The sequence below is a fragment of the Pleuronectes platessa genome, chromosome 11, assembly GCF_947347685.1.
Source record: "Pleuronectes platessa chromosome 11, fPlePla1.1, whole genome shotgun sequence".
Taxonomy (NCBI): Eukaryota; Metazoa; Chordata; class Actinopteri; order Pleuronectiformes; family Pleuronectidae; genus Pleuronectes; species Pleuronectes platessa.
In genome coordinates this window covers 4164385-4186427 of record NC_070636.1, presented here as the reverse complement: position 1 = coordinate 4186427, position 22043 = coordinate 4164385, and the positions used below count along the sequence as shown (strand labels likewise).

At 43.8% G+C, this 22043-nt stretch overlaps 2 protein-coding genes and 1 long non-coding RNA gene across 4 annotated transcripts in view; 2 read left to right on the top strand and 1 right to left on the bottom strand.

Annotated features, from left to right (window-relative positions):
- The window catches only part of pcnx1 (pecanex 1), a 33894-nt gene extending 21871 nt beyond the window's left edge, over positions 1 to 12023 (top strand). The window contains exons 15-36 of the mRNA XM_053434200.1: positions 501 to 611; positions 825 to 916; positions 1306 to 1415; positions 1872 to 1977; positions 2108 to 2200; positions 2337 to 2487; positions 2714 to 2855; positions 3144 to 3321; positions 5073 to 5181; positions 5454 to 5583; positions 5672 to 5730; positions 5862 to 6077; positions 6683 to 6936; positions 7034 to 7264; positions 7615 to 7715; positions 7886 to 8036; positions 8126 to 8356; positions 8452 to 8726; positions 8850 to 9028; positions 9402 to 9838; positions 10372 to 10512; positions 10736 to 12023. Of these exons, the coding sequence (XP_053290175.1) occupies positions 501 to 611; positions 825 to 916; positions 1306 to 1415; positions 1872 to 1977; positions 2108 to 2200; positions 2337 to 2487; positions 2714 to 2855; positions 3144 to 3321; positions 5073 to 5181; positions 5454 to 5583; positions 5672 to 5730; positions 5862 to 6077; positions 6683 to 6936; positions 7034 to 7264; positions 7615 to 7715; positions 7886 to 8036; positions 8126 to 8356; positions 8452 to 8726; positions 8850 to 9028; positions 9402 to 9838; positions 10372 to 10512; positions 10736 to 10876 (3638 nt within the window). The 3' untranslated portion in view covers positions 10877 to 12023. The remainder of the gene's footprint in view (positions 1 to 500; positions 612 to 824; positions 917 to 1305; positions 1416 to 1871; positions 1978 to 2107; positions 2201 to 2336; positions 2488 to 2713; positions 2856 to 3143; positions 3322 to 5072; positions 5182 to 5453; positions 5584 to 5671; positions 5731 to 5861; positions 6078 to 6682; positions 6937 to 7033; positions 7265 to 7614; positions 7716 to 7885; positions 8037 to 8125; positions 8357 to 8451; positions 8727 to 8849; positions 9029 to 9401; positions 9839 to 10371; positions 10513 to 10735) is intronic.
- LOC128450632 (uncharacterized) lies at positions 5387 to 6513 on the bottom strand. 2 transcript variants are annotated; one of them, XR_008340028.1, is made up of 2 exons: positions 6201 to 6513; positions 5387 to 6064 (listed from the first exon to the last, which is right to left on the bottom strand). It is a non-coding gene; the product is annotated as an uncharacterized LOC128450632 (long non-coding RNA). The 2 variants fall into 2 exon arrangements; XR_008340029.1 differs by having other exon boundaries at positions 6299 to 6513.
- Positions 12024 to 13495: 1472 nt separating the features above from the next.
- lgmn (legumain) lies at positions 13496 to 20243 on the top strand. The gene is made up of 13 exons (XM_053434173.1): positions 13496 to 13684; positions 14419 to 14516; positions 15653 to 15734; positions 15852 to 15934; positions 16032 to 16107; positions 16670 to 16732; positions 16939 to 17005; positions 17624 to 17742; positions 18017 to 18106; positions 18220 to 18429; positions 18554 to 18724; positions 19064 to 19131; positions 19814 to 20243. The coding sequence occupies exons 1-13, from the start codon at positions 13541 to 13543 to the stop codon at positions 19854 to 19856; spliced, it is 1314 nt and encodes a 437-aa protein (XP_053290148.1). The 5' UTR covers positions 13496 to 13540; the 3' UTR covers positions 19857 to 20243.
- Positions 20244 to 22043: the final 1800 nt, after the last annotated feature.

Below are 22043 nucleotides of genomic sequence, written 5' to 3'. Positions count from 1 at the left end.
AAGCAGGATTGCATCACACCTACGTCTCAGCTGGAGAATCAATAAACGGTTGAACATTGCTCTTAAAACATGAGAATTCACTTCTTTCGCTTGAATTCCTTTCACAAGTAGATTGTCTCATCACCAGAGACACATCGAGTTCTGGTTGCAGGATGAGTTGAGCAGGTTGCCGTGAGCCAGAAGTGATAATTCTGTTTGAGCCACATTCTCCAAATGCAATGTTTATTTGTTCAGAGGATATTATCCCCACGTTTCATCAAACCACAATCAGGAGCAGTTCTTGCAGTTGCCCCTCGGAGATGCAGCTGTGCACCGATATTACCCAATAACGTTTGTGGCTCCGAGTCAAAGAGACGCAGAACAATAAACACCAAGTCGCCGACGTCTGTTTAATCTCAAACCTGATGTCTGGATAATTAAAAAATCCAATATAAAATGCATTTAAACTCTCCGCTGTTGGATTCTCATCACACTGTCCCCTTGTGTTTGTGGTCCTGCAGTTTTCACTCTGTGTTTTCCCATCATCTTCTTCGTGGGGCTGCTGCCGCAAGTCAACACGTTCGTCATGTACCTGTTCGAGCAGCTGGACATCCACGTGTTCGGGGGCAACGGTGAGCCACTTGTAGATGATCAATTTCTCAACAGCGTGGGGGGGGGGGACTCTGACCTCTGCGGCACCAAACAGAGACTCATAGACACTGTCACGCCTGATATGCTTTGAAATGTTTGAACGTGCTGATTTGCATTCTGCCTGGCCTGCTGCCCGTCAGGTTCACTGGTCTCACTGCTGACTCCCTCTCTGTGCCCCCCACCCCCCCCCGCAGCCTCCACCAGCCTCCTGTCGGCGCTGTACAGCATCCTGCGCAGCGTCGTCACCGTCGCGCTGCTCTACGGCTTCTGCTACGGAGCTCTGAAGGTGAGGGAGGAACACACTGGAATCCAAAACCCACTCTGATGACAGAAATTACAGATTAATCACTATGTATAACCACTGTCCTACAGTTAAGAAGCGGCAGTGTATTTCAATTCTGACTTGACAGTAGAGGACATGAATATTATAACTGCATTATAGTTGAAAACATTTTGAGAGTTGTCTCCAAAAACTTTTGGGAAGCTTAGAAATAACTTTGAACATGGAAGAAGTATTTTTTTTGATTTTTCGGCTCTGGAAAATAATCCCAAATCCTTTCACATCTGCCATCAGCATTATAACTTTCTACATTCATTGCGTTTTGTCTATAAAAAAAAAAATGGAAGAAGCACAAAATAACAAATCTATTGAAACCTTGTCCCTCTGTCTTCCAGGAGACCTGGGAGCCTCATCACATCCCCGTGCTGTTCTCTGTCTTCTGCGGCCTCTTGGTGGCAGTGTCCTACCACCTGAGCCGAGAGAGCAGCGACCCCTCCGTCCTCATGTATGTTCACAGCCGTGCACAACACAACACAACACAACCCAGTCAGTCCTTTGGTTTGATGTGACTCACAGGGGAATAAATATGAAAAGTGAATCTCCAACACTTGCCTGAACCTTTTTAAAAATTCCAGCTTGGGTTGTTATGATGTTGAATTCGTCCATCTGGCTCTTAAACAGGCGAAAAGCCCCAAAGTGTTTTCCACTAAGTGCTCGAGCCGTCAGACAGACAGAAATCCATATTAAAGAATAATCTGTGACTTTGCTCCTCGTACATATGCTGAGGATTATCTCAACAGGGGATTTTCTGAGCATATCACAAAATGCTCAGTTGAAACTCTCTCACACACAGTAGTGTCAACAGTTAGTGATTACATTATACATTCCCTCGGAGATAAACTCCCCCACAGGAGATTCGTGGTGTTTGAAGCAGCTAATATCGTTGCTTCTTGCTTTGCAGCTCCCTGATTCAGTCCAAGGTCTTACCCGATTTGAAAGACAAGAACCCGGAGGACCCTCTGTCAGAAGTGCAGGACCCTCTGCCTGAGAAGCTCCGCGCCTCAGTGGTGAGCTGACCATCAGTGATCATGTCCTTCAGACCAGGAGTGGTCAGAGAGAAATGGTCAATTTAAGATGATCAGATGCAGGATTACAGTTGTTAAAGCCAAACCGATATCCGATGTGTCCTTTCTACAGAACGAGCGTCTGCAGTCGGACCTGATCGTCTGTGTGCTCATCGCTGTCCTCTACTTTGCCATCCACGTGAGCACAGTGTTCATCGCTCTGCAGGTAAAGAGAACAGCTTCAGTCAATCGAATAATTCCAGATATCTCCGTCTGTGTGTGACTCGCATGTCTTCAAAGTTGTGCTTCTAGAAACGTTACTAAATGTGTTGAGGTTTTGATTTGGTCTCTGTGTCCCTCAGCCGTTCCTCAGTTATGTCCTGTATGCTCTGCTGGGGACGGTGGGGCTGCTCACCCACTACCTGCTGCCTCAAGTCCGCAAGCAGCTGCCCTGGTACTGCTTCTCCCACCCACTGCTGAAAACAAAGGAGTACTACCAGTTTGAAGTCCGGGGTGAGTTCAGCACAGACAGTGATCACTGCTTCGGTTCTAAGTCGCATCTTAAGAAATCTTAAATCTGTGTTTTTCATTTATCTGCTGGACGAGTAGAAACAAACATGTAATAACAATGTTTTTCTTTCGGTCGTGTTATTTGATCACTTCTTTCTCATACTGTGTCTCTTTAATACAATGATTATGACAAGACACTGATGTAATACCCCCCTGTCTGTCTCGTCAGATGCGGCTCACGTGATGTGGTTTGAGAAGCTCCACGTGTGGCTGCTGTTTGTGGAGAAGAACGTTCTCTATCCTCTCGTCATCCTCAACGAGCTGAGTGGCAGCGCCAGAGAGCTCGCCAGCCCCAAGAGGCTGGACACCGAGTGAGAACACGTCCCTCATGTTCCCTCTAGTCTTGAGTTGGAGGTTGATCTCTGGTTATTCTTTGTGATTCCATAGTCTGAAAACCTGTAAAGCAGATATTTTACTTCTAAAGACGTATTATAATCTTTGTTAGTTGGAGTTTCCTCTGGTTAACTGACTCCTACGAAACAACAATTTGTCGTGGAGCTGGTCCAGTTTCCAACCTAAACTAAGCTGGTAGCTTCTGTCTCACTGATGAAGCTGATCTCTGGTCTCTGATGGACGTTCCTTGTGTTTACGTGGTGCAGGGTCGGCGCTCTGATGATCACGGTGGCCGGTCTGAAGCTGCTGCGGTCGTCCTACAGCAGCCCGACGTACCAATACGTGACCATCCTCTTCACCGTCCTCTTCTTCACCTTCGACTACCGTCACATGTCTGAGACGCTGCTGCTCGACCTTTTCGTCATGTCCATTGTTTTCAGCAAGGTGAGGGGACTAGATATTGACCCACACAACTCACACCAGAGACATTTACATGCAGACCTACACCCCTGATCAAAATCTTAAGACCAGTTAAAAAATTGCATGAATTTGCATTTTGCACTGTTGGATCTTAGGAAGGTTCTAAGTAGAGTTTCAAAATGCAAAAAGAAGAAATGGGAACAAGAGCCCAAAAGTTGTGAGCAGGCAATTTATTGAAAACAACAATTTAACTCAAATAGGCTGTTCATCAGCTGATCAAAAGTTTAAGACCACAGCCTTTAAAAGCCAAAATCTGTGCAAAAATTTGGATTCCATGTCATTTCCTGTCAAGTAATCACACTGAAGATCTCCTGATGGCAAAGGCAAAACAGCTCACCGTCTTTGAACGTGGTAGGATTGTTGAACTGCAGAAACAAGGCCTCTCACAACGTGCCATCGCTGCTGGAGGCTGGACGCAGTAAGACAGTCATTTTGCATTTCTTAAAAGATCCTCAGGGTTATGGAACAAAAAAATCAAGTGGTAGACCCAAAAAAATCTCACCGGTGCTGAGCCGGAGGATCCGAATGGCTGTCCGTCAAGACACGGGACGATCCTCGTCCCAGATTAAGGCCGTTACTGGTGCTGACTGCAGCCCAATAACCATCAGAAGGCATCTGTGAAGGAAGGGCTTCAAAGAGAAGAAACGTCTTCAAAGGCCACGTCTCCTTCAACGCCACAAAATTGCCCGTTTAGACTTTGCAAGGGAGCAGCAAACATGGGACATTCAAAGGTGGAAGAAAGTTTTATTCTCTGATGAGAAAAAATGTAACCTTGATGGTCCTGATGGCTTCCAACGTTACTGGCATGACAAGGAGATTTCACCTGAGATGTTTTCTACGCGGCACAGTGGAGGGGGCGCCATCATGATCTGGGGCTCTTCTTCCTTTAATGGAACAATGGAGCTCCAGGTTGTGCAGGGGCGTCAAGCAGCAGCTGGCTCTGTGGAGATGTTGCAGCGGGCATCCCTCCTGACTGAGGGCCCTGGTCTGTGTGGTACCGACTGGGTTCTTCAGCAGGACAACGCTCCAATTAACAATGCCCGTCTGACCAAGACTTTTCTCCAGGAGAATAACATCACTCTTTTGGACCATCCTGCGTGTTCCCCTGATCTTAATCCAATTGAGAACATTTGGGGATGGATGGCAAGGGAAGTTTACAAAAATGGACTTCAGTTCCAGACAGTGGACGCCCTTCGTGAAGCCATCTTCACCACTTGGCGAACATTGGCACTAGCCTTTTGGAAACACTTGCATCAAGCATGCCAAAACGAATTTTTGAAGTGATCAACAATAATGGTGGAGCTCCTCATCACTGAGTCAGTTTTTGACACTTTAATTTCTGTTTTAGGAGTTTTTTTTTTTTTTTTTAGCTGTGGTCTTAAACTTTTGATCAGCTGATGAACAGCCTACTTCAGTTAAATTGTTGTTTTCAATAAATTGCCTGCTCACAACTTTTGGTCTCTTGTTCCCATTTCTTCTTTTTGCATTTTGAATCTCTACTTAGAACCTTCCTAAGATTCAACAGTGCAATATGCAAATTCATGCAATTTTTTTAACTGGTCTTAAGATTTTGATCAGGAGTGTATATGACACACAGGTGGTTTTTTTGTGCTTGTCAGGGCAAATTACAACCACGTTCTGTTCAGTCAACTCTTCTAAACTGACCTTTGTCTCCTTTTTGAAGCACTGATTCATGTTGTGTTTTTTTTTCACAGTTGTGGGAGCTGTTCTACAAGCTGCACTTTGTGTACACCTACATCGCTCCCTGGCAGATCACATGGGGCTCAGCCTTCCACGCCTTTGCTCAGCCCTTTGCTGTTCCTCGTATCCTCCATCTGCCACCTGTCGTAATACATTCTGCAGCGTGTGACTGGTTTCACACCAGCACAACCACAGCACTGGTGTAATTCTTCTTTGTGTTGATTCTACTCTGACGTAGTTTTTTTTTTCATAGAGTTGGTGTTTGGTTTGATGAAACATTATTTAACATGTGTTATAAATTGTATCTCAACAGCATTGAAATGTTAAATCCGCTGATATTAGAGTTTATTAAAGCAGAGCATATTACTGGTGATCCTTGACTGGAGCCCCTCCAGACTCTGCCATGCTGTTTGTCCAGGCTGTGGTGTCGGCCATCTTCTCCACTCCCCTCAACCCGTTCCTCGGCAGCGCCATCTTCATCACCTCCTATGTCCGCCCTGTCAAGTTCTGGGAGAGAGATTACAAGTAGGCAAACTAAAATAAAAATACTTTTCCATGTTTCAAATCAAGAAAAGTGTCAGGTTTCGTAAATTTGTGATTTATTTTTTAACAGCACAAAAAGAGTGGATCACTCCAACACTCGTCTGGCTTCTCAGCTGGACAGAAATCCAGGTGAGGACGTGATATTTGAGTTTATTTACTCTTTATTTACACCATTGTTCTCTCGTATGAATTGACTTTAATATGACAAAGCTTTAAACCCTGATGTAATCGTTTTGTCCTTTTTTTCTTTCCTCCTTCAGGTTCCGACGACAACAATCTGAACTCCATCTTCTATGAGCACCTGACCCGCTCCCTGCAGCACAGCCTGTGTGGAGACCTCCTGCTGGGCCGCTGGGGGAACTTCAGCACCGGGGACTGTTTCATCCTGGCCTCCGACTACCTGAACGCGCTGGTGCACCTTATAGAGATCGGCAACGGCCTGGTCACCTTCCAGCTGCGGGGGCTGGAGTTCAGAGGTGGGGGGAGAGAGAACATGCGGGACACCAGATTGGTCAGGAGCTTTGTTCAGATTAATTTTTCCACTGGATTACTGATAAGTAGTCAAAGATATGGAGGAAAAACATATTCAGGGGTTTTACCATCATAATTCTACCACTTGTTTTCTCAAGCAGGTTCAACTAAACCCCGTCAATTGTTTTAGTTCTGGATTTAGATGAATTGAAGGAAGATTACAAACCAGTTCCTCAAAATGTTCCAGTTGGGTTTGGTTTGTCCTCCAGTAAAACCCTCCTGTGTGTTATTGATCAGCATTACAGTGTGTAGGTCAGCCAGTCGTGCTGCTGTGCCACAAACCTGTGACACAATGTGAACGTTTAACAGAACTGCAGACACTCCTCGTGACACCACAACGGCCTGTCAGCAGTTTTTTCAGATTTCAATATAAAGGTCAACGTTTTTTTACATTAAAAAAAAAAAGAAGAAAAAAAAAGATCCTCATCAAACAGTTTTTCAATCCTTTTTCAATTTGCCAGTTTGAACAAAGCACAGTTTACAGAAATGACCTGAGGTGTTTCCACACAAGCAGTGTTGTATCTTGAACCCGTTCATTTCTGCTGCTCAGGGACCTACTGTCAGCAGAGGGAGGTGGAGGCCATCACTGAGGGGGTGGAGGAAGACGAGGGCTGCTGCTGCTGCGAGCCGGGTCACCTTCCTCACATCCTGTCCTTTAACGCCGCCTTCGGCCAGCGCTGGCTGTCCTGGGAGGTGCTGGTCACCAAATACGTGCTGGAGGGCTACAGCATCACAGACAACAGCGCCGCCTCCATGCTGCAAGTGTTCGACCTGCGACGCATCCTCACCACCTACTACGTCAAGGTTGGCAGAGCGTCCCAGGACTGTTTTATGAGAGCAGCTCTGACTTTTAAAGTATAAAATGTTTTTAAAAAAGTGCATCATCCCTCTCCGGCCTCAGGGTATCATCTACTATGTGATCGCCTCCCCCAAACTGGAGGAGTGGCTGGCGAATGAGACCATGAAGGACGGCCTGCAGGCCTGTAGCGAGAGGAACTACGTGGACCTGGACCCGACCTTCAACCCCAACATCGACGAGGACTATGACCATCGGCTCGCAGGCATCTCCAGGGACAGCTTCTGCTGCGTGTACCTGGGCTGGATCCAGTACTGCAACTCTCGAAGGGCCAAGGTGAGGCTGCGTTATTTAGTCTGACCCGTTACACATGGACTGGTTGAAACATCTGGTACTATGATCCCTCACGTGAAGTCTCTCACACCACTGGTTCAGTTTAAAGATAGTTCTGAGGTTTCTTTTTTGAAGCAGCTTCAAAGATCCTCAGAGACTCACAGCACCACTTTCATCGTGTGTCACTCTTTCCCTCAGGGATTCTGTACTTTCATCATTTGTTATCAGATGACATTTTTTTTAAAGAATGAAGAAAGGCAACATAAAAAAAATGTGTGTTTCACTCAGAAAACCAGTGCATTCATGACATTTGAGTTTTGTTTCGTCTTTCCTGATGTTCTTTTTGCTTTTAGCCGCTGGACAGTGAGAAGGACTCGGCTCTGGTGCTGCTCTGCTTCGGCCTGTGTGTGCTGGGAAGAAGAGCTCTGGGAACAGCAGCTCATCATATGTCCAGGTTATTGAGCAATCTTTATCTTACTTAGTGTTTTTATAAGAACATCACTTTTAATTCTAGGGATTTTATACCTTTTTAATGTTTCGTTTTTTTAACTTTCCAAATAACTTTCTGTCTCTGGATTAAATCGTTTAAATAAAGCTCATATGTCTTTCCTCTTTCCATCACAGTAATCTGGAGTCTTTCCTTTACGGACTTCACGCATTGTTTAAAGGAGATTTCCGCATCTCTTCGATACGAGACGAGTGGATCTTCGCGGACATGGAACTGCTCAGGAAGGTCGTGGTGCCTGGAATCCGAATGTCTCTCAAGCTGCACCAGGTGAGACTCTGCAGGTTGTCGGTACCGCACGCCGTTAGCTTTAGCGTTTAGCTTCGTTCTCACCACGCTTCCTGTCCCCTCCCCGTCAGGACCACTTCACGTCCCCCGATGAGTACGACGAGCCAGCGGTTCTTTTCGAGGCCATCTCCTCCCACCAGCAGAACCTGGTCATCGCCCACGAGGGTGACCCGGCCTGGAGGAGCGCCGTGCTGTCCAACTCGCCCTCGCTGCTCGCCCTGCGCCACGTCCTCGACGAGGGCACCAACGAGTACAAAATCATCATGCTGAATCGACGCTACCTTAGCTTCCGTGTCATCAAGGTGGGAACAACGACATGAATTACTAAGTCTGATTAATTCATTCTCACTAGTTCGAAGATATGATATTTACCTCGATCTTGCCTCTTGCGCTCCAGGTGAATAAAGAATGTGTCCGAGGTCTCTGGGCCGGGCAGCAGCAGGAGTTGGTCTTCTTAAGAAACAGAAACCCCGAGCGCGGCAGCATCCAGAACGCCAAGCAGGCTCTACGCAACATGATCAACTCCTCCTGTGACCAGCCCATCGGTTATCCAATCTACGTGTCTCCACTCACCACCTCCTACTGCAACTCGCACCCCCAGCTCGGACACATCCTGGGAGGACCCATCAGCATCGGAAACATCCGCAACTTTGTCGTCAGCACCTGGCACAGGTTGGTTATTCATTAGAGATCAGACTTTGAAGGGTTGGATTACACATCTCTGATCTTTTTCCCCCGATCCTCTTAGGTAAATCTGACTCCAGTGTTAAGGGATTATCTGTATTTCTCTCTCAGGTTACGGAAAGGCTGCGGTGCCGGCTGTAACAGTGGAGGGAACATTGAGGATCCAGATGCGGGGGGGATGTCCAGTGGCAGTGGGAATGGGACTGGGGGGGACTCTCAGCAGAGCTCCGTGTCACAGGGTGGTCTGTCTGGGCCGGTTCCCCCTTACTCCTACCAGCCTCATCCTCTGGGTAAGAGCCACTCCTATCGGATCATAAGATAAATGTTCATTTCTCTGGAGCCACAGTAAAATATAAAGATGAAACATGATATCACGTGAGGATGTCAGTTCCAAGGCAGTAGTGTTAATTATCAGTTATCTGAACTGCATTCATACACAAGTCCTTGGTGGACAGATGTATGACAGTAAGTATTATTAAGCCTGTAGAATCAGTTGTATTTTCAATTCTCTTCCTCAGGTGAGGCTTCCTTAGATCTGAGAAATTAACCCATCAAGGTGATCTTCAGCTGGACAATAATTAGGGTATTTAATCGCCAGTGAAGGTCGAATGAAAGAGTCTAATTTCACATGTTCTATGTCTGACTCCTCCTCCCTGTGACCAGGCACCAGTCAAAGTTCCCAGTCGGTTCAGTCTGGTTTGGTCCGACACTCTCCTGCCCGCGCCTCCGTTGCCAGCCAGTCGTCTTCTTACCGCTACAGCAGCAGCCGTCACTCCTCCCTGCGCACCTCCGCCACCGGCCTGGAGCCCTGTCGCCGCTCCTCCACCAGCCAGCTGTCCCTGCGCACACTCCCCACCTCCCTGCAGCTCCGCCTGGGCTCCACCTCCGACCCCGCGGGCCCCTCCGCCTCCCCCTCCAGCCACAGCATCCCTCCCTGCAAACGCCACACGCTGGTGGGCCTCCTGGGCAACGACGGCCTGTGCAGCACCGTGACGGATCCCCTCAGCCAGTATCACCACCACCACCACTACCACCACCCGCAGCAACACAACCCCACCTTCTCCACTGTGCGCAGAGATGACATCTCCTACAGAGTGCAGGTTTGTGAAGATCCCAGAACATCTGCAATGATAATCCCATTCAAAAGACTAAAGAAAGCTCTGTGACAGATTTTCACTGTCCTGCATTAATCTTCATAAACACACAGAAGGAATTTTCACCAAGTAGTTCTGTTAATGCAATTTAAAAATTGCTTATTTTACAATTTACCTTGTAAACAAGCATTTGGTGACTTGGCTAGGGGGGAGAAACTGCATTTATCAATATACAAACTAAATTCTGTTACATAGAGGTTTTTTAGAAGTTTCTATTTTCCCCATGTTCTACTTGTATAATTCTGAAATTATATTAATACTCTATTGAAGACCAATCTCTTTATTGTGTTTCCTTCGGTGCATATCATCTTCATCACACGGCTTCACGATGCCCTGAAATACAGTTTCAAATGACACTGCTGCTTGGGGCCGAATCCTCTTCATCCTCACCACAGACCTTATAATAAACTACCAGTCGTCTCTTTATTCAACGACCTCTGATGCTTACTTCCTTGTTTCTGTTTCATGGTGTGGTCCAGATTGTGGACGTGAGTCAGGTGCTGGAGACCATCAACTTATCGAAGAGGAAGGAGCTGCAATGGCCTGAGGAGACCATGAGACTGAGAGCAGGACGGACCTGCTGGAGGGACTGGAGCCCTGTGGAGGGCATGGAAGGACATGTACGTTCTTAGCACACACACAGACACAGATTGTTGTAGTGAGTGTGAGTTGTCTATTCAGCTCACACACTGTAAATACGATTATGTCATCATCATAGCTTTTATACTTGTGTCTTCGAACCTATCACACCCTCTGTGACCTACTTGCTGTGTAATAAAACGCCTCATGACTTTGATTGGATGCTTCCTCTCACCAAGCCGCTCGTTGTGTCGCCCCCTGCAGGTGATTCACCGGTGGGTGCCTTGTAGCCGAGAACCAGCCAATCGCTCCCATATCGACAAAACCATCCTGCTGGTACAGGTGGACGATAAGCTAGTGCCCATTATTGAGACTGGGATCATTGAGCTGGGTGCAGAGGTTTGAGACGAGCAAGCACCTACATCACACGCATACACACACACACACAGACACACACAAGATGAAGCCAAACCTCTCGGCTCTCAGCAGGATGAGGAGCCTGCAGACAAACAGGAAACGGGAGGCCTCCCCCCTCCCCCCCCCGTTCCTTATCACTGAGGGGGAATGGAAGCCAGGGAAAAGTGCAAGCGGAGGCAGAGCCCACATCCGTTGAACATCCTTTACTACATCGATACACACACCTACAGTATCTGCCTTGCTTTGCGTCTCAGAAATGCTGCATGACAGTAATAAACCCTTAAGTTACTTCTTGCTACTGGTAATTAATTTCTATGCATTTCATCGACAATTTTTTTTGTTTTTGGCAATTCTGACAGAGATGAGTGTAAAAAGCCTTTGGAGAGTTTTTGTTTGTGTTTTGTTTGTCTGAAATAATTTGCCAAATAAGCCTGGTTTTGAATATCTGCCACGGTTTTTCTATATGTGAAAGCTTTTTAGTTTTCTGCTGCCAAGACGTCGGAGAACTTTGTGGTGCAGAACAGACTGAAGTTAAAGACTCTGAGCGAACTTCTCTGTTTTCATTGTTGTCATTCCGTTTTACGATACGTTTGACTTTTGCAAGATTACTTTGCGCAAAGAAAAATAAACTTGCACTACAGATTCTGTTGTTTGATTTACAGTGATGCACTACAATCTTTAGAGGTTATCACATTTTATTTATTACAGACTCTGAATGGCCATGGTGACTGATGCCTTGGGAATGAAACAATAAATGCAATCATCATTCTGTTTTCAGCCATTTTTATTTGAACTTTTATGTTTGATAAACTTGAAAATAACTTTTTACTGTATATGATTATATCTATATCTTTATAGTATGTATATATATATTCACACAAATATATATATATGTATATAAATATAATTTAAATGTAAAAAAAAGATTTTGTTTTCAATATTTATTACTGTGACCATGATATTTACACTTTGTTACATTTTTTTTTTTTTTTCCATTTTGGGACAAAGGTTAATGTATTAAGGACCACTGGTTGAAAACAAGATGCCAGATTTTTGATGGACTGTTTCGCTATTTAACTTAATTCTTTTCTATATGGAGAAATAAAAGTTTGATTTATTGCTGACATCTTTATAATGCCTCTTGTGATTGTTTCTGTATCGTGTTATTGATCCCTGAATGTCGGTTTTGACTCAACTCCAGTTAAGACAAGTCGCTGCTGTTAGTTTGAGTCTCAGTTTACAGTCGGTGAAGAAGAAGCTGCGTCATCAACATTAAAATTTACAAAACGTTTCGTGACAGAACGTTAAAACCAAACTTGTGATAAGCAGGTGCAGTGAAGAGGTGATATTTCTCCTCAGGTTTATAAGATTTGTTTAGTGCAGAGAAAATCTTATGACACTGTGCTTATTAAACTTTATGGTCTTTTCAGAGTTTGTGGTGCTATTGAAGTGAAATACAACGTTCAGTTTTTCCTAATTTCGCCAATCACATTTATAAATGAAAGGTTAAATGATAGAAACCGATGTGATCAGTACTTCTACAACACAAGCTGAACATTATTTCCTAAGTGAAGGGAGGATCTGATGATGTATTAGACGTGATGAACTGCAAACTGAGTGTTTATCCACCACACAAGTATTTCTTATGGATGTAAACCAACTCAGATTTAATGAGGCTTGGCTGTTTATTGTGGCATTTAATATCTTCTTAATATTGAAAGTGCAGAGCCTGCAGGAATGTGTAACTATATAAGTTTAAAGATTAGGGTTGTACCTGCTTGATGTTTTTGATATGAGAGTTGCAGCGTTGAATTACTAAAGTATTGTATTTAAAAAAAAATCTGCTTTTTGTACCTCACTTGAATATTAACATTTTATGCAACTAACTTTAGTCATTGTTCTTACAATCTTACTTTAAGCCTTTATTAACTTATTATTAGGTGTTGTAGGGTTTATATAAGGAAAATTTGACTTTTTTTTAATTATGTGGAGCCCTTCTTACTTTTTTACAATAAAAAGTTACTGTTTTGAAGGTTGCTGTGCTAAGACAATTGTTATTGTTGTAATTATGGTATTAGTATTTTAGTAAGTACTTCACTTTAGAGCTGGACAACTTCCTTAGAAAAACCTCTAATCTGGCGGAAGTGCAGTTTTCCCTACGGTAAGTGAACACGTCATGTCCATAGTGGATCCATCAGCCGCGTGAGTGTTTACAGTAAGGCCCCGCCCCCCGGGCCCCTCCGATTGGCTGCAGCTTATCAATGGCTCCTCCCCCCCTCATATATAGTTGTTCCGCTGCTGCAGCTGCTTTATTCAGTTTCTTCTCCGCAGCTTCTCTGTAAACAAGGTAAACAAAACTAAAATCAATAAACATTCTGAATTAATAAAGTGTCTGTGCAGGAGTTCGGTTCCGTCGCGGTTTGTTTACGCTGCGTCGCTTTACGCTGAGTCACGGTTTGTTCTGTTCGCTCGTTGTTGTGCTAGCGGCGAAGAGGAGACGTCATGTGACTGCCATGTGACTTGTTGTTGTTTATCTATCGGGTCCCAGTTGGTTTTTCATTTCCCTTTTCACTCTTGATGGTTTTGTTGTCTCCTTCATTCATCCAGGACACACACCCCCCCAACCACCGACCGACCGACTGACCGAAGGGAATGTGTCCGTCCTCGCTCCTCCTGCTCGGCCTGAGCCTCGGCCTGGTCACCGCCCTCCCCGCCCCGCAGCAGGGGCCGGACCCTGGGAAGCACTGGGTGGTGATCGTGGCTGGTTCCAATGGTTGGTACAACTACCGACACCAGGTGAGAGGAGGCGGAGGAGCTACAGACAACTGACCGACCCGGCTCCTCGGTCTGTGATAAGATCCACTTCAGACACAGAGATCATAAGTTCAGCTCTAATCTCATCTCGTCTGTTTGTTCAGTGGATATTTATAAATTACTGTTTCCAACTTTAAACCTTCTCCCAAAAAAATTATATTTCTAAAATGACCTTTAGGTTAATTTCATTCTGATCCTGGGAGAATATCCAAGAACATGAAGTTGAAAACTGCAAAAACAAAATCATGACGAATCCCTGAAACTCAAACAAAAGAGAAGAATGAAGCAACAGAATTTAGAAACGTTATTAAGAGATGATTCATTTCTTTCTTGTGTCTTGTTTTGTCTCTTGCTTATCTGTACACATCTGTATCTGCTCCTTATTAGTGCTTTAAAGTTAGAAAATTGCATATAAGTAGTGCAAATTGTTTGAATTGTTCCATTTGTAAAAAAAAAAAAAATGAAAGAGACTAGTAAACACCTACGTCAACATGTGGTAAATGTTTTTATTCAAACAAGCTTTGCAAATTAATTGAGGGAAAGAAAAAAAGACAGAAAAGAAATGTAAGCTACTGCAGGTTAGGTTAATCTGGTCCAGACTGCCCCCCCCCCCCCCAGTGTGACATTTTTAGTTTTGATAACCTTGATGTAATTTCAAGTATCTTTAATCCAAAGGGCAGCTCTAATCTCATATTGATCTCCTTCTCCTCCTCCAGGCTGACGCTTGCCATGCGTACCAGATCGTCCACAGCAATGGGATCCCGGACGAGCAGATCGTGGTCATGATGTACGACGACTTGGCGAAGAATGAAGAGTGAGTTGTTGTTTTTGTTTTTTTTACCTTCGTCCTTCACTGAACTTTAATCTTTTAATTTCGTAAATGCAAGATTAAGAAGGAGACCTAAGTGAACAGCTCTTATCAGCCAAGAGAAGAATTTGCTGATCGATAGTGAAAGTGATTCCTGGCAGTCATGTAAATAAACAGCAGGCTGATCTCACATGCACATGTTTCTCATTTCATTGTGTCTCTGTGGAATGCGGGGCCCTGTGTTCAGAGCAGCCCGAGTTAAAGAGACTCGCTGAGAGGAGTCACAAGAAACTGATTTGAGGTCTGCTCCGGAACTCTGACTCGGAGTCTTGTTACTGACACGGACACTGAAGAGAGGAGCGACGCTGAAAGACGATCCGTCAGTTTCAGTCGGAGATAGAATCATTGTTACGCTCTGATACACAGTTAATACACCAGCATGGACAGTGATGATTGACAGGTTCAGTGGGGACTTGTCTCGGTTTGAAACTAAAGTTTTTAATTTGTATTTGACTTTGATTCTGTAAATGAGAAGCTTTCACTTAACCTGAGTCACGACAAACCTGCTCAAATGTAAGAAAAATGGAAATTAGAGGCAGGAAAAGAAATAAACTGGAACTTGCTCCTTGCACACGTCACTAGATGATTGACTCAGGCCGCTGCTCACAGTTATTTAGCTTGAATCAAATGATTTATCGATTTTGATAACACTCTGACCATTGACTGATCAGTTTGATGAGTCACCATTAGCTTCTAGCGCTGGTCAGTGTCATGATGTGACAACGACTTCGAGTTTGCACATCAGCAAACACTCATATATCTGTTTGGCTCTAATAAATATTGTACTAATATGTTCTTAGATATGAATCCACCTCTTGGAGAAAGAAGCAGGTTAATTAAATCGTAATAATCCTGATAGGTTGAATAATATTGTTATTATTAAAAATGTAATATCTTGACATAAAGTAGGTCAAGACTAAGTGAAAAGTTATTATCACACAAATTGGATTTGTCTTGTTTGTCTTCTCGTCCTGTCACCTGATCAGTGAATCACACGTCTGTTTGCCCTGTCATCACAAAAACATGTTTGGTCAGCACTTTTCTCTTCCCTCTGTAAATGTGCTTCATGTTTTTGTGTCCAGGAACCCGACGCCCGGGATCGTGATCAACCGGCCGAATGGAACAGACGTGTACAAGGGAGTTCCTAAAGACTACACTGGGGATGTAGGTGCTTCAACACATGTGTATTTGTACAAGAGTGTAAATCCGAGCTGTGGAATCTGTACTTTGTTTGATGTCTAAACCAAACTACTCTGGACTGGGTGTGTGTCTTTTCTGCAGGATGTGACTCCAGAGAACTTCCTGGCTGTGCTGAAGGGCGATTCGTCCAAAGCCAAAGGTGGCTCAGGAAAAGTGTTGAAGAGGCGAGTGACTTGAATTGAAACACGATGTGGAGGCGTGAACGAAACTAACCAAGGGCACATGTTTGTTTTATTAACCTTGATTTCTTTGACTTGGCAGCGGCCCCAACGATCACGTGTTTGTGTACTTCACCGACCACGGGGGACCTGGTATTCTGGCTTTCCCCAACGATGAGGTGAGAAGTTTTTTTACTTCCTTCTTCTGTGAATGCTATAAACAAAGAAGCTACTCATTTACCATGGAATAGGAACAAGACACCTTTTTAAAAGTTGTCCAGCCTGTTTCATGAGATGATTATCTTCCATGATAAGGAGCAATGGAGGTGGAGCCAGGGACAATAGCAGAGGCACGAGCTGATTTCAGTAAAAACACAGAGACGAGAACTGAGAGCAGAGAGTTTGGAGCCAGTGGCGAACTTTAGGCAGTGTCAGCATTTAGGGCGACACAGTGGCTCACAAAACCTTAGCACTGAAATACAAAGTACACGATTGTAATATTCTCAAATGATTGAAATACATTATAGTACATTGCAGTGTCCTAATGTGAGACAGGAACCAGTAGATGAGACTATAAATCTGAGTAGTAGCAGCTTTTAGTAATCATGACACATTCCATTAAATTTTATTAGCCTGTCAAAGGGGGAAATATTCAGAGGGCTTCATTATTCACAACTTCTGCTGTATGTGTGTTTATATATAATTTTCTATAATGACATTTTCTTTTCTCTCTCCCTGCAGCTTCATGTTGAAGATCTTCAGGCAGCCATTAAATACATGCATGAAAATAAGAAATACAAAAAGGTGCGCAGCAACAAGATCATGTGTGATTTACAAGTCTACGTGTGTGTACATGTCCTGCAATGTGTGTGTGTGTGTGTGTGTGTGTGTGCGTGCAGGTGACACAGTCATGTGATGATCAGATTGTAACTTGTTTTTGTCCTTTTTTGCCAAAACATCTCTCTCTCTCTCTCTCTCTCTCTCTCTCACACACTTATTCATATTGACAGTTGGTGTTTTACATCGAGGCGTGTGAGTCTGGTTCAATGATGAAGTCTTTGCCCAATAACATTGACGGTAAGTTGGACTCTATCTCACCAGACTCACTTTCCAGTAAAAGGAGATAGTGACTCAGCAAAGATCAATAAACGGCATCGATCGATGAAATACATAAAACCTCCGCAGCATGAATATATCTTTGGTTTGTGATTGTTTTACTAATTTGAAACAACTAAAAGACTAAAACTCTGTCAGAAATCAACCGTATCAACTGGTTGGATTTCCTCTGACTCTGTTTTTAGTTTTCATTTCTTTTCTTTTTTTACATCTTCTGTCATGAACAAATCATTGTTTATATGATAAATACAAATCCCACTGAGGTCAGCACTGGTCTGGCATCTTGTAATTTGTGCACTTTAACTCAAATGGATCTGCACAGGAAATGGATCAAAGTTCTAGTTTTATTGAATTTTTCTACTTTCACCAGTCAAAACACGTGACTGATTTTTTTTTCACGTGTCCCTGAGTCAAGTTTCAGGTTAAGCAGGTTCAAACTAGACTGAACCTCAGAGGAGCACAAACCTCCACAGTCCAGCTGCAATAAATCAATAAAGTGTGATTCTTATTAAGGTTTCTATGCTGTAAAATTTAAATCTATCACACTCACTAACATGAGAGTGTCTCTGTGTTTTGCAGTGTACGCCACCACAGCATCCAACTCCCATGAGTCCTCTTACGCCTGCTACTATGACGAGAAGAGGGAGACGTACCTGGGCGACTGGTACAGTGTGAACTGGATGGAGGACTCTGATGTGGTGGGTGACACCTGACGACTGACTGACATATAAACTACTAAATGTGGCTCACTGAGGTTTTGTGTTCTGTTTTCAACGGATCACAAATGAGCACGAAAGGAAGTGGGGGAAGTTCCCAACAGCTGTTTGTCTTGAGCAGATAACGAGCTGGAACATTTGCATTCACATGTTATTTAAAAACTAAATTTTTCAAAATATCTCCCACAGCAGAATCTCAACCTCCATCGACCAGACAAAATAATCTGTGTCTTAATTTTTTTTTATCTGTTTCCAGGAGGACCTGGCCAAAGAAACTTTGACGAAGCAGTTCAAGATTGTCCGGAGCCACACAAACACCAGCCACGTCCAGCAGTTTGGGAACAAGGTGGGAGAAACCAATGAAAACATGGGCTTAGCAAGTTTGTCCTGCGTCTGGCAGAATAGTGAGCGTTTCCTCTCCTTCGATCACTCATCCTGAGTTCCTTCCTTTCCATTTAGACGCTGGGCCACATGAAGGTGAACGCATTCCAGGGTGACCCCAAAGCCGGCGGCCCACCTGCTCCTTCAGTGACCCTGCAGCCCGTTAGGAATCTGGATCTGACCCCGAGCCCTGATGTTCCCCTGGCCATCCTCAAGAGGAAGCTGATGGCCTCTAATGACATCACATTTGCAAGGGGGATGCTGATGGAGATCAGCGCACACCTCAAGGTAAAGACCGACCCCCCGCCCCCCCACATGCAAATCAGATGTAACCCCACAGACTGAGCATGTATTCATTACTGAGAACGTTCCAGGTTTCTAACAACATGTGACCGTGTGTGTGTGTGTTCAGGTCCGGGAGCTGCTCGCTGAGACGATGCACCGAGTGGTTGAGATGGTGACCGGCAGTAAGGTCGAGGCTGAGGAGGTCATCAACGAGAGAGCCGACCTGTCCCAGCACCAGTGCTACAGGGCTGCGGTCCAACACTACAAACAGAACTGCTTCAACTGGCACAAAACCGAGGTAGAGCCACACAGCAGGGGGCGTGTTCTGCTCCTTTAAATCCCACTGAGGACGTCCTGTTCAGAAAGTGTTGGTGGCCACTGTAGCTGATGAGATTAACATCCGGAGCTAATGGTTGAAACGAGTCACATGTCAAGTGTCTGGCTCTGCATTAAAAGAGGAAACACCAGACCAGTTTCACATGTGTTTATTTTAACGTTGTTATCATCATTCATTATCATGGGACCATTTCAGATGCAACAAATGCATTGGGGGAGGTTTGAATCTTGTGAAGTTTCACCTCACTGTCATTCAAAGACGATGACGGCTCTAGTAACACGATGCCCTCTTGTGTTTCAGTTTGAATACGCTCTGAGGCATCTGTACGCTCTGGTGAACCTGTGTGAGAGAGGATACCCTGCAAACAGGTACGGTCGGATTCACTCTCAATTTAACAGACTTTAAGACAGGTTGCTTCATATTTACAAAAATGTATCTCTTTACTTTATACAGTTGAAGATTTGTCCATAAAAGTTAAGTTTTGGTAAAAAAAAATTTGAACCGAAACCCCTTGTATCATATTTCCATATGTAACAGAGCTCTATTTATATCCAAAGACGATTACAAACGCTTCAATGAGCCACAGTGTTGCACTGAGGAAATGTTCCTTCAGTACAATGAACACAGAAACTTTATTTGGACTTTAAACGAGCAACAGCGCCCTCTGCTGCCACACAACGGTGGATATTACCCATGATCCCGGCGTCCTGAACCAGAAGATCAATTCCGCCAAACTCTGATCATATTTGTACATTTGTCTTTTTAACTGATGTACACTTCAGCTTTACTCCTCAACTTGCTCGACCTGATTCTGACAACTAAAGCTGTGTCAGTTCAGCTCCACACTTCTTACAGGAGATCAAAGCCACTCACCAAAGTTACATAGAACAGACCTTCAGGGGATGAAAGAGGAAACATTCTCACTTTTCCAAATCAGTAATGGTCAACAGATTTTCTAAGCTGCTATAATAAGATAAAGGTGAATTGCTGATGCATTTCATATTCCTAAACTGAATGTAACGGGTGACCTTGTTGTGTTTCTCTCTGCAGGATCCAGCTGGCCATGGACTCCGTGTGTCATTTCAGCAAGTGAAAATCTTTCTACAATTCCATCAAGTCTTGGATCAGGCTGCTTGTTCCATGTGGAAGAACCTGAGAAGATGCTGTTTGTCTTTGCACTGTTTAGGAATCAATCTGACATGGACTCGATGCTACCGTTTTATCAACACCCTTTTTTTTTTAACTGAGAATTTGAATGTGTTTTTATGATGAATTGCACTACCCCCCCCCCTTGTCCTGGGTTTGTGGATCATGTTTTACTGCTTCTGATTTATTTTTAATTTTGTAAATTTGTTGTGCTTTCAGCTTGACGTGAATGTTTGATTGACATGTTAAGGTCACACCACAAACTATTGCATGTTAGTTGAACCTCAAGAGACTTTGTTGTATCTTGAAATAAAATCTGACAAACTAAGACTAATCTACAAATGAGCCATGTTTCTAATCTTTTAACCTCAATGAAGCTATTGGCTACTGGTCTTTGCTTTATGGGCGACATTTCCAGCGCCCCTGAACTGTAGACTCTGCCCTGAACACTCGTTTCCCACACGTTTCAACTGAACATATTTTACATAACACAAGTTTTTGTGAATTTTAAACACATAAATAAGTTATCATAGTTAATGTTAGATTTGTTTTTTTTATAAAGAAATAAAATTAAAGCAGATTTTCTTTTATAGACAAATGTAGTTAATCACAAGCAGCAGAGGAGCCCAGCCGCCAGCATGGCCTAGGTACCCCCTTTGAAAAAAAAGCTCACCCGAGTACCCCCTAAACAGCGTAAAGCATCTTTGGTTGAAAAAAAGATCTAAAACACAGTGCTGTGCCGTTAGTGTCTGATTTATTAAACTTTGTAACCAGAAACTTTCAAATTACAACTTCATCAAAGTGCATAACATTTCTCCTCTGTAGTGGTCTCTCTTGAACAATTTGGAAATTAAAAGATATCAAAATAACCAAAGAAAGAAATAAGTATCTCAATTATAAATAGAGATTTTTTCCAGATAAAAATAATTATCAACTTAAAGTGCCTTCTTTCGGGATCATAACAAAGATATGTTCTCAAACTGAACTCATGAACTTAATTATAAATACTTCTTCACAAAAAAATCATTATCTCAATTATAAATAAAGATTTGTGCAAATAAAAATAATTTACAACTTAAAGTGCCCTCTTTGCTTTTGCATTTACATTTCAGTGAGAAACTTGTGCTTGTACTTCACTGAGGATCTTTGTCAGTCTTGGTGGCAGGGAAGCAACTGCTGTGATCAAGCTCTTCTCCAGGCACAGTCTGTTTCTTTGCTTTGTTTTGATAACAGTCATTGCAGAGAAGGAGGCCTCACATAAATATGTTGAGGCAAAGGGTAGTAGCTGCTCCAAAGCTTTCTGTCCAAGGTCAGGGTGCTCCTGCTTCACACACACACAAAACTGTGCAGGTGTGGATGTGGCAAACTTCATCAGGTCACTGTCAGATGACACTTCCAGGAGTTTTTGCTGATAATTGACCGGTAGCTTGCTTCCGTTTGCTTCGGACAAGAGAAATGGGTTTCTCACCCAATTCAGCTGTGCAGATTTCTCCTCCATGTCAGGGCCACTTTCATTCCCACTCCTCACCCCAGATGCCTGTCCGTGCTCTTACTTTGGTGAGTAGGTTTCGACCTTCAGTCAGATGACTGTAACTGACCCGATAGTCGTAGCTTAAATGGCCAGAATCCGTCCCAGCAAGTTCAAGAGTAATGCTGAGCTGTAGATTGGCTGAAGCAAGTGAGAAGTTACTAAAAGCAGCTATTATCTGCAATATTCAGTGTGTAATTTTTTTTAAATATTGACAATGAAATTGAACGGCAGCGCTTCTGGTTCAGGAAGCCGGGGATCATGGGTGAGTGTACATAGTCAGAGCTCCACTCAACACATTGATAGACATTGTTTTTTGTCTACATGGAAAAACAATCGCTCAGACACGGAGCACAACAATCATAACGTGTGGCTGCAGAGGGCACTGTTGCTGAAGTTGTATGGTGTTGCTTTGAATAATTTCATATATGTGCTTGAATATGGTCCCAGGATTTCTCCTCCTCAACAGCACAGAGAGAAAGATGGGGCTGTATGTCAGAAGGTGAGTTTGGGGTTAGCTCTACCTGCCAGCACTCCCAAACTACGCTGTGTTTACTGCCTTCATGTCTGTCTCTTTCTCCTCAGCCCCTCAACCTGTTCCTGCTG

Coding starts and splice junctions, on each gene's coding strand:
- lgmn (XM_053434173.1), top strand. CDS start 13,541: ATGTGTCCGTCCTCGCTCCTCCTGCTCGGCCTGAGCCTCGGCCTGGTC. Junction 16,108..16,669: donor TGGCTTTCCCCAACGATGAG/GTGAGAAGTTTT, acceptor CTCTCCCTGCAG/CTTCATGTTGAAGATCTTCA. Junction 19,132..19,813: donor AGAGGATACCCTGCAAACAG/GTACGGTCGGAT, acceptor TTCTCTCTGCAG/GATCCAGCTGGCCATGGACT.